General features: G+C 40.2%; 1 protein-coding gene across 3 annotated transcripts in view; it reads left to right on the top strand.

The window, feature by feature from the left end:
• The window catches only part of LOC577080, a 45813-nt gene that overhangs the window by 25813 nt on the left and 7754 nt on the right, over positions 1–12246 (top strand). For all 3 annotated transcript variants that reach the window (XM_030984806.1, XM_030984805.1, XM_030984807.1), the window contains 6 exons: positions 82–1428; positions 4836–4909; positions 6618–6800; positions 8505–8636; positions 9239–9457; positions 10284–10541. In XM_030984806.1, coding sequence (XP_030840666.1) covers positions 82–1428; positions 4836–4909; positions 6618–6800; positions 8505–8636; positions 9239–9457; positions 10284–10541 — 2213 coding nt within the window. The remainder of the gene's footprint in view (positions 1–81; positions 1429–4835; positions 4910–6617; positions 6801–8504; positions 8637–9238; positions 9458–10283; positions 10542–12246) is intronic.

The raw sequence follows: 12246 nt of genomic DNA, 5'->3' as shown, positions 1-12246 counted from the left end.
ATGATGACCTACAGCATTGGCAGTGCTCTTCTTTTTATGATTAAACAATACATGTGTTTTCTTTCTTTCATATACCTTTAGGTTCCACTAAGACAGGGACAGGTGATGCCAAAACATTGACACCATCTCCGAGCAATGCCAGCACATCAGGTGGAAATCTGACAATGTCCTCTGAGCTACACTCCAAAGTTGATGACAAGGCTTCAGCACAAAAGGTCACCTCTGAGGAAAGTGTACTCCAGAACAGTCAAGATGTGGAGCAAGGAGATAAAGTCCAGAATATGACATCAGATGAGGCAGCAACTTCTGAAACCAGGGATGCTGTAAAGGTTGATGACCCTAAGAAGAGTCTCGATGTTGAGAAGATAACAGGAAAGGGGCTGTTAAAGATAACAGAGAAACTGAAGAAGAATCTGTTAAAGGGAAAGGTTTCGCCTCAGACTTCATCTCCCAGCAGCAGGGTAGGATCAAGATCAAGCTCCAACAGTTCTGTGGAGATTCCGATTGACACTACTAAAGTGACTGACCAAGCAGACTCTCACCAGAGGGAAGTGGATGACGGTTCTGTTGCCACTTCTACCTGTTTAGAAATCCCCAACACTGAAGGTCAAGTGTCTTCAGGAATCCCAGACACTGTGCCAAAAGTTGATGGAAAGGAGGTCTGTGAAGACAATATTATACATGTACCAAAACTTAGTGCACCATGTACAGGAAACGACGATGTTGCAGACTGCATAGCTGTGGACATGATGGATGATGATAAACAAGCTTCACAATCCGATGATCTTCATTGCATAGGTGGGGACACCCAGCCCTTTCTAGTTTCCACTGAACCTGCAGCCGATGACACTGACCATATATGCAATGATGTCTTAGATGACTCCTCTAAGATTACTTCTCCTCCTGAGAAATCTGATTATGTAAATAGCCCTGTTGTAGGTGATGAAATTCTTCAAACGGCTAGTTCCCTTCCCAAGCAATCTGAAGAAGCATCCAAAAAAGATGATTCAACCCTTGCCAAGGTTGGTGACTCGGTCGGAGACGTTGAAGACCTGAGTGATGGTAGCGTTGACTTAGGACCTCATGAACCTGGTGATATGGACTCTGTCGATGATGACCTTCTCTTGGAGGATGAGCCTGTTATGATCTCTGAACTGTACAACCCAGAACCAGAAAAGATGGACACCTCTGAAACCCCAGAACCACAGGATTCTCAGGTCTCTGAACTCCCAGAATCACAGGAGGTCTCTGAGGTCTCTGAACTGGCCATAGCTCGGGTAGAGTCCCAGAGTGAAGATGTGCTTCAGCAGGTAGTCTCAGATAAGCCTTCCTCCTCCTCGAAGCGGACCTTGACAGAAGATAGCGAGGATGCTGAGGAAGGGCCGGTCTCTAAGAAGAGTCGCACAGAAACTGCAGATATCATCGAAGGTGAGCTCAGTTTGTTTGTGTCCTTTGAACATTGTACTTTGTATAGTGCTTGTGAAGGAGTTAACTCTTTCTCTTGATACGTCTGTTGAAATTAGCACTGCTGTAAATGTCCATGTATAAGAAGCACCTTTTTCCCGCCAAAAAAAATCTAATCTCAAGTCGGGGGTGTGTCTTATACATGTATACAATAATTATTATTATTATTATTATTATTTTGTTTATTTTTATGCCTCCGTTACGAAGTAGCCGGAGGCATTATGTTTTTGGGTTGTCCGTCCGTCCGTACGTCTGTACCTACGTACGTCCCGTTCTCGTGATCGCGTTATCTCAAGAAACGACTGATGGATTCCTACCAAACTTTGGTCATGAATGTAACTTGCAGAGCCAATGAACTGATTAGATTTTGGGGTCACGAGGTCAAAGGTCACAGGGCTCATTATGTATGCAAAAATAGCTTGTGATCGCGTTATCTCAAGAACCGACTGATGGATTCCTACCAAACTTTGGGAATGTATGTAACTTGCAGAGCCAATGAACTGATTAGATTTTGGGGTCACGAGGTCAAAGGTCAAAGGTCACAGGGCTCATCATGTATGCAAAATAGCTTGTGATTGCATTATCTCAAGAACCGACTGATGGATTTCTACCAAACTTTGGGAATGTATGTAACTTGCAAAGCCAATGAACTGATTAGATTTTGGGGTCACGAGGTCGAAGGTCAAAGGTCACAGGGCTCATTATGTATGCAAAAATAGCTTGTGATCGCGTTATCTCAAGAACAGACAGATGGATTCCTGCTAAACTTAGGTCATGTATGTAACCTGCAGAGCCAATGAATTGATTCAATTTGGGGGGTCATGAGGTCAAAGTCAAAGGTCATGGGGCTTGTTTTGTATGCAAAAATAGCTTGTGATTGCATTATCATTAGAACTGATGGATGGATTACCGTCAAACTCAAGGCATGTATGTATTTTGTATTTGGGGTCATGAGTTCAAAGATCAAAGGGTCATACATGTGAGAAATAGCTTGTAATCACATATTCTGAGAACCTGTTAATGGATTACAACCGAACTTGAATCTGAAATATTTCTTCCGTTTTGGTTTGTAAAATTGCTCTATGACGGAGGCATCACTTTCGACTGCGCGCAGTCGGAAGTTCCATCTAGTTTTTTAAGTGTTGATTTATGCCCCTCCACCTGGCACTGTGCCTGGCAATGTCTCCCAGCTCTGTCATACATTTTATGTTGACTCACCACTCAGAAACTAGAACAACACTTCCTGTATGGCTGGATTTATGTTTGGATAAAGAGGAAAATTTGTCCGTCTTCTTTAGTTTTAAATACGACATTGTTACACAAATCGGCGCCTTTAACTGCACCTCAGTAAAATAAAGGTCCTTCTCGCATGGTTTTTTTAACACTGAGTTCTTTTTTTTTTAAGGGGGGGGGGGGGCAAAAAAATAGGGGTGCGTCTTATACACAGAGATTTACGTAATAACCATCTTTGTATTCCTGGTAGAGTACTGGTCATCTGCAGTTTTTATGTCAACTAAGTCCAGTAACAAATTCTTGGCTTTTGTTAATTTCTGTATTTACTGAATGAGCTATGAAATTTACTGCTTTCGATCACCACCACCAGTTCAAAAGAACCAATACATGCATAATATGTGGAATGCATGCACCGTATACACTGGAAGTGGACATGTAATTACCTGAAGTACAGTACTGGTAGTTCAAATTAAAATAGACTGATACAAACAAGGATGTACACTGTACATGTATGCTTATCTGGTTGCATTATTCCTCTAGCCCATTACATGTAGCTTTTGTTGTACACATCTTTTGGTTCTTTGCAGTTTCTGGGAAAATAATGACTTTTTTCTAAGAAAAGTGGTCAATAGAGTCTTAGCTGGATGTACAATATATGCCAAAGTCTATCCTAATCTGATAATCCTGTAATTGTTCTTTCTGGACATTAAACTTGTCTCTTTGTCCCTGTAAAAGTGTAAGCAAGATGAAGCTTTTTGTATGAAATGGCACAAGCCCTTTTAATCTGAATGTATCTTTTGAATGGATCACCTTGGTGATTAAGTGAAAGGAAAGCATGAGTCAAATAAGCAGCTTCAACGATCCAACCAAATTAACGTTGTGCTTTTATACCTAGGTCCTCTAAATTGACATTTAACATCTGTAACTTTCCTCATGACAACATACAAAGGAGCTATTACCAAGCTGCCTCTAGAAAGCTCAACAAAAATATTTGGAAATAAAAACGAGCTTTTGTGAAGGAACAAATCCTTTAAAAATCTCTTCAGGGAAGATTTTGTTTGTACAATTTTTTTACTTCAAAGGACAGATCATATTACTTAAGCCCCAGTCCCATATAAAGCCGGACCAGCACGGACGAGCACGGACCACTCCGGACCATCCCGGACCATGGTCTGGGGTGATCCGGGATGGTCCGGGATGTTTTGTTCAAAAAAGTGTGATGCTTTTAAAGCTACAGTCCCATATACGTCCCGGACCGTCCCGGACCATCCCGGACCCCATCCGGGGTGATCCGGGATTCGGTCCGTGTTGACACCGTGTTGGCACCGGGGTGGTCCTGGATGGTCCTGGATGGTCCTGGATGGTCCTGGGCGGTCAATAACTCACTCCCGGACTGCCACGGATCAACACGGACCGCCCCGGTGCCACTACGGATGACCCCGGACCCAGCACGGTGGCTACACGGATCACCCCGGATCAAACTATTGTCCCGGACCGTCCCGGACCACCTCGGCAGTTTTTGACCGTCAAAAACATCCGGGGTCGACTCCCGGACCGCCCAGGACCATCCAGGACCATCCAGGACCATCCAGGACCACCCCGGTGCCAACACGGTGTCAACACGGACCGAATCCCGGATCACCCCGGATGGGGTCCGGGATGATCCGGGACGGTCCGGGACGTATATGGGACTGTAGCTTTAGCCCTTGAAGTTTAGTTGAATCCCCTTTGGGTGGCCTTACCAAAATTCCCTTCATCTACAAATTACACTGTTTATGAAAAGCTTTGTTGGTGACTGAAATTTATCCAAGGTGTTCAAACTTAAATTCTTTGTGCTACACCAGAAACTTTTAGTTGCCTGTAATACCTTGGTCACAATGCCAAACCGACTCTACCCATACTCCCAACCTTGGCCAATCAAGGTAATTTTTTTTGTTCTGTCTGGTATCGGATTTGGTGCTGCGGCTGATGTATTACTATCTTTTTTTCACACTGAGCCGATCTATAAAGATCAAATCAAGATTGGAAACAAAACAAACACCCCTAAAAACACATTTTAGATTTAAGAGCTAGGATTTTTGTCCTTGGCCTAGGCTAAATATGAAGTATGTTGACCAAATGTACTAATCTCTCTACAGGTATCGAGATTCCGGGCACTGGAGAAACTGCAGACTCGGATGCAAATAAGAAACCTGTCATCTTTACCCACAGTGTAAGATATCTGTTTTTTAAAATGCCAAACATATACGCTTTCAGCTGTGATTCCACTTCAACCAAATCTTTAATGACATCACATTTTTTAATGAGTTAATAGTTAAAAGCTTAAATGTCAAATATATCTTATCTGTAATACATTGTTTTGGCATGACATATTTCCTCTTCAGCTGACATTTAAAGGGGACTGTAGTGACAAAAATGAGTAATATATTAAAGAAGGAAACATAAAATCACATCCCCCAAATTAACCTGTACATGTATAGATACATGTACATTAAAGGATTGAAGACCAGAGAGAAATGGGAGTATGAAAAAGAAGATTGGTAATAGTCCTTTAACTCTTACTGTACTGGGCTATTTCGAGCACTCTCTGACTATGATCTCGGCCGTCGAATGTCCGATGAGCGCGAAAATTTGCATGTTTGTAGATATTTACGTAAGGAACAAGATGGTATAATTAGTTTTTTCCTTTCATGCAAATTTTTGTCGTTATAGCCTAATTAATTATGCAAAATGCTAATTTTATGCATTTTGCAGAAAAACTCAACATATTGTCCGTAGACTTGTGAAGAATCTTGAAAATGTATTGAATAAATGTTCCCATCATCTCAAATTCATGAGGTTTTTATTATTTTTATGATATTTGAAAATGCATAGGTTAATTTGCATAAATTATGAATACACATTCATGAATATCAAATCTGGAAATATATATAGGGAACTAGAATCATTACAAAAATTGTCAGACTCCACTTTTTGAATGTTGAAACTCAGTATTCATATGAAACTTCTTTTCTAACACAAAATAGTTATTGATGTAATTAATAATGATAATTTATGCAAATTTGATACGATTTTCAACTATTTATTTTCTTATGTATTTTATTGTTTTTTATTTCTTATTATATCTATTGTTTTATTTCTAATGCATTCTTTTGTTCTGAAATACATCAAGTTACTTTGAGAAACATAAAAGCAATTTGATATCAATTCATGTCTTCACATTTCTGCTTGTACATGAATATATGCAATTATAGCACTTTTTGATGACATGTGCATATTAATTGTTATGTAACACCTTACAGGTGTACCCGATTCGACGAAAATGTTATCAAAATGTGCGTAAGACTTGAGGGAAAAAAGTCATGAAACGACAATTCAAAATTCTGAGCGGTTGCGGTGCGATCTCTGAAAATGTTGAGGGGGGGGGGGGGGGCTCCCAGGCCCCCCCCCCCCCAGTACAGTAAGGGTTAAAGCTGTAGTTTGCATGTTGCTTCATATTACATTAAAGCTATATTTACAGCACTTGAGTCACACATGCATTGATTTGACATTTACATCTTCTATTGAATGTTTCAGAACAGCTGTTTGGCAAGCCTATTTTTATAATGTCGGGTATTGAATGACATGATATCGTCTTTCCTTTACCATCTTTAACATTTGTGTAGCCATCTTCTGCCAATGTCATCATTTCCCATATCATGGAACCTGTCCTTGAGGTAAATGGGTACCTGGCAGAAATTAATTACTTGAAATGCTGGAGCACTGTAATGGCAGCAACTTAAACAGCAAGGCTAAAGCCGTGGTTATAATTAATGCGCCTCGGAATAGAATTTCTAGATAGACGGCGCTATAGAAATGCCTATAAACTAAAATTGTTATTTTTATCATTACTAATTCTTGTTTTATATTTGCCCATGAAGGAATGGAAGGAGTTTGCTCAGTCAATCAAGGAAAAGTATGAGAAGTTAGTCCAGACCTTCAACCAGAAGACAAACGTCATGTACGAAGCCCAGGCCCACTGGCAGCAGGAGACCGTCACCTGGAAGAAGAACTATGAAGAGCTGGAACTCAAGTATGAAAATCTTGCCCTCCAGGTCAAGGAGGTAAGTGAGCTTAAAGAAGCTGAGCGAAGGTTTCAAAAGGCTTTTAACATTAATAATGTTGGTATCATTGCAAAGTTAATGTTACAATCTTTCTAATAGTTCATATTTAGTTATCAAAAAGTGTTACAGAATTGACTTATTTGCTATTAAAAGTGGTGAAATTACTACCCGATTATTCCGCCCTCGATCGGCCCGCTATTGTGACGTACGATTTGTGACGTAGGAGGTTGGGCACATGAGCGCGAGAGTGCTCCCAAGAGCTCTCGCACAACTCTCGCCTGCATGCATTATACATATGTACGTATACAAACGCCACTCGAACGCTAAATATCTGATCAAAATGTCCGAGCTCGAAGAAGAGGTTTTACTTGATTTAGAATTCGAAGTTGACGAGCACAGCTCCACAACTAGTGATAGTGGTAGGGATAATGACGATGATGATGATGGGGGTGTAGGAGAAATGGAAAAAAAGAGAACAATTCGGAGAAGACGGCGTTGATGCTGGTGCAAGTCCAGTGATAGTATATCAGCGCGAGCTGGCTGAGCTGCCAGCTGCCACTCAGCTTCCCCGGCCCTGCTCAACTGGCGATCGATCTGTCATGCACCTTGTCACTGGGGTGACTGGGCGAGACTTTTCGAATTTTTCGAGATGTGTGGGGCTTTTTAGCAAATTTCATGGATAACAAAACAGACGATTAGATGTGAGGTTATATTTGGCGAAAATCAATTGCAAATATGCACCATTCATAAATAGAACTGCAACTGCAGGACATAAAAATGCAAAAGGACGCTCGTGATTCACTCATCATAATGGTCTCCGTATATAATCAACAGCAATCACTATCACGCCAAGGCATGATGACCGAACAAATGCAAAACATCTCAGCAAATTACACAGAACGGAAGGGTATTTGGACAAATCGAATTGCACGATTCACCCCTCGTATTATATAACATAAATTTGCTTAACATTATATGTAATTACATGATTTCTAGAGATTGTTATTCCACTTTCTGGTCAGGATATGAAGCATGCAAAGTCTGGATAATGTATACGTATAGGCCTATGCAAATACCGCACTCGAGCTGTGCGAGAGGCCAGCTTGAGGCCTAGAATTGCGATCGTGCCCAACCAGTGGTGTCATAATCGGCCTACTGCGCGAACAAACTGTTCAAGCCAGGAATAGAAGTTTGTGAAGGTTCTTGGAAAAAAGCTTCTTACCGCGTTTCATTTATATTTACAAGACTTTAGAGCAGAATGTGTGTGTTCAAATCCGGACATGCATAATTTGCCAATTTTGAGTGATTATGTGAAATTTCTTCGCCAAGCTACTTTAAGTGGTTTCTTATCTGTGGTAACTGTTCTCAGTACATACAGTACAGTCAAACCTGTCTATAGCGACCGCCCAAGGGAAACACAAAAATTGGTCTCTGTAGACAGGTGGTCTTTGTAGACAGGTTCCTTTAGTACATGTTTCAATGAGAATTCCTTTTCAAGGGAAACAAAATATGTGGTCTTTGTAGGTTCTTGCTGGTTCATAAAGCCAATGGTGTCAACCCTAAGCATAGGAGAGGAGCAAGAGCGCAGTGGTAGTATCAATGTTAAAGAAGGGTAATATCAGTGGAGCACAAGGGTTGTAGAGTGATCAGTGCTATACAAGAAGCCACTCTACCTTACTATCATTATTATTTATCACCATACAGAAGTCTGTGGCTGAGAAGCAGAACGTTGGGTCACAGACGACTTTTACGCATAAAACCAAGCTCTCACGGAAGAAGAAAGGGGGAACCCGCCAAGCACCCCAGGAAACGCCCTCCCAAGAAGAAGAAGCTATGGTAAGAATGATGATTGTGGAACAGTAAATAGAGAATGATGAAGAGTACCATACAACAAGAGCTGTAAGACCTCTATACAAAGGGCTCTGGAAAATGATAACGAGTATTTATAAACGCTCCTAACCTGATATCTCTCACTGTCTATGATTAACAGACAAGCTCTTTGAGACTAACTGAAGTTACATTGATGTTTCGCTAGGGGAATGAAAAGGGTACCTTTAGATCTTCTGATTTACCTATCTTGTCACAGGCATCATCTTGGATCACTTTGGGATCACACCTTCTGACTTCACTGCAAGACAAAATAGCACTCTTTGACATTCAATAATCAATATATGGAATGTTCCACTGGTTGTAGGTCTGTTGTGGCAACATTGACATACATGTAGCAGGTGGTAAACAGTTTGATCTTGAGCATTTTACATATTGTTTGTTACCAGGTAATTGTTTATGTAGGCCAAATAGCACTTTTCGTCATTCGATAAAGGGTCGAATTGCTAAATCAAGTTCCTCATAATTTATTGCTTTTTCTTAGTCAACCAGTTCATTGACATAGTCGTTGGAAAATCCTTGACATTTAATCTTTTGCATGCTCTTGACAGGAAACTGAACAGGGTACTACTAGTTCTTCCGATGCGCCTGCATCATCATCAGGACCACCACCAACTCAGACTACCTCAGACTGTTCACCTTCTGCTGCAGCAACATCCTCAAGGTCTAACAGCGATCCTGTCTCTCCTGGAACTCTTAAACCAACAAACCTGGAATCCAAGAGAAAGGTCTTCAAAGCTACGCTAAACAAGGTCATGCAGAGACAAAAGGTAGGAGAAACCCTTGAACCTGACGGGGGGGGGGGGGGGGGGCTCCGTTTCATAACACTTTCAGTCAAGATCAAGTTACAAAAATTGATGTAACTTACCGAACTTGCCTGTGATTGGTTTTGGGTGTGAGCAAATTTGTTGAAGACTTGTAGTTTTTGTTTTGAAATAGTGAATGAAAGTGGACCCAGATTTGGCAAGACCTATCATTTATCAAATAATTCAGGTTTTGTGCTGTTTAGAAACAGAAATTTACCTAAGATGATTCTGGAATTTCTCCTTGGAAAGTTAGAGAAAATGCTCCTTGTAATTTGTGCACTATTAAATTTTTTTGTTTCAGATTGTTAGAAAGTGAACCACAATTTGATTGTATAGCCAGGAAATTCTCATAGAAGTGATCATCTGGGTTCCAGATCCAATTCCTTGGGCCATTGCGCTTGGATAAGACATTCATTTGACTGCCAAGTCCCTTGGGTGGTATGTAAAACTTTAGGTCCCCCTTAGAGATCTGACAAGCAAAAATGCTTAATTTCAGAGTACTTGAGAGATCAATTTCTACTCTTCTCTCCACATCTTTCTATTCATTGAATGGAGGTAGTCAAACCTGTCTATAGCGACCGCCCAAGGGAAACACAAAAAGTGGTCTTTGTGGACAGGTTCCTTAAGTACATGTTTCAATGAGAAACAATTTTTAAGGGAAACAAAAAATGTGCTTGTTGTAGTCAGGTGGTCACTAAAGCAGGTTTGAATGTATCAGTTAATTTATAAATCACACATGGTCAAAGAGTTTTCATGTTAGTCACGCCCTTTTCAATGGATTGCTTTACAGAACTTATCTGGAGCAAGTGAAGCTGGGACTTCATCTGACGCTCCCTCCTCAGGAAAGTCCTCTCCGGTTGTAGCCTCACCAATGAAGACATCTACTACCAACGAGTCCACAGAAGAACCTGGTTCATCCGATGGTGCAACAGCCTTGACCCCAAAGACAAACCAAACAGTTAGTAGAGACTCCCCTATGGACACCTCACATGCTGGGAGTAAGACAACCGATTCCCCTGCTGCTAATACTGCATCCACTGAATCAATGGTGAGTGAAATGTTTGTATGTGAGTGATGAATTAATTGGTATCATGTTTGACTTGCCATTGCAGGGTATTGCCATAAGCAAGGCAAACCATCAAATGCTAGGTAGAGTCCGTTAGTATTCTCAAAGGAGGAGAACTTCATTGCATAATTGCTATCGTAAAAAAAAAATTACCATACAATATCAATTTTTTTCCCTTTTTATTCAAGCGAAAGCTTGATTAGGATACTTGGAGCAAAGATCTTCTTACAATATGGTATAAACAGAATGTATCACACTGTAAGAGAGGATTCATGTATTCTGCTTTCAGTTCATATATTGTATCCATGTATGTTAAGAAGAAAAGGCACATGCCCTCTGTTTTATTAGTCTTCACATTTATTGGATTTCCCCATCGGTTTTACAATATTTACCCAGGATGTAATTTTTTTTTAATTACTAAAGTCTGTGTTTTCCTACTTTTGTTTTGTGGTTTAGCTAAAGCACTAGTGCCATGTAGCTTGCATCATCCTGTTCAATGATTATATTTATTGTTAGTCTGAGCTTTTTGAAAATGTCAGTGAATGCTAGAACACAGGGGGTGTAGGTTTAATCCTTGGCCGTGATATGGCCCAAAAAATTTTTTTTTTAAATTTACTTTTTAACGTATTTGACATTTTACAAGTATAATCTAACTCCCAATGAAATATTAATACTCCAATGCACCCCATCACTGAAATATGGCTCCCCCTCTCCAGAATAAACGTTCTAATTTTGGCAGCGATACACAGGCCCCTACTCAACACACACCCATGGTGTTCATGGCAAAACAATGTTAAAGGCAATACATTGTTTGCTGTGCTCACTTCTCCAATTAACAGTACAGTTTAGTTTGTGTATAGAGACCCTGGAAAAGTGAGTGTGCACGTTCACTACGCACAAACACTTCCACAGACGAAAGCAAATGTGCTGATGCTAACTTTGTCAAAAATGCATGAGTTTGTACACTTACGCTATTCTGCCAATGCACCGATTTTTGCCGTAGCAGCTCCCATCATTGATCAAGACATACGTTGTTCTGCCATAGCTTTCGCTTGGTTAGTACGGCAAAACAATGTATGTTTTAATTTATGCAAATTATTTGAATATGTGGGACTTTTGTAGCATTATTTTTTATTGTACATAACAATGACCTCTTCATTTATTCTCAGTCAGAATACGAAATATTTAACAAAACTACCGATAGAACTGTACTTCTGTAAAGTTTTAAACCTGAATTACTGGAAAAGACGCCAAGTGTAAATACATTGTTTTGCCGTAGCACGACCGTCCTAAAAGTTTGGGTTATGTCGATGGTCTCACAGCCAGGAAGGATAGGCTTTACGAAAGCATATTGATGAACAATTTATGAACATGTATGTAGATTGAGCAATATTATAATGATTATGTTCATGATAGGTTGTGAAAGCAAATTGTGGAAAATAAAAATTTGTATGGACCTATAAATAGAACAATATTGGGGGTGGTTAATCCTCTCTCCAGCCTCTTAATAGTCAAAAACTCATTGGAAGTGGACTATTTGTGGAATCTATCACTTATTTTAGGAATTTCTTTTTGGAGAAAATTATTAACAAAAAACCCAATAAAACTGGGGGAAATAAACACTGTTCTTTGTTTAGGGGTATCACTTTGCATGCTTTAAGTTATGTCATTTGTTTGCCCTTTATGT

The sequence above is a fragment of the Strongylocentrotus purpuratus genome, unplaced genomic scaffold, assembly GCF_000002235.5.
Source record: "Strongylocentrotus purpuratus isolate Spur 01 unplaced genomic scaffold, Spur_5.0 spur5_scaffold_14, whole genome shotgun sequence".
NCBI lineage: Eukaryota > Metazoa > Echinodermata > Echinoidea > Camarodonta > Strongylocentrotidae > Strongylocentrotus > Strongylocentrotus purpuratus.
Note: the sequence above shows the minus strand (reverse complement) of the source record. Positions and strands in the feature narration are given on the sequence as shown.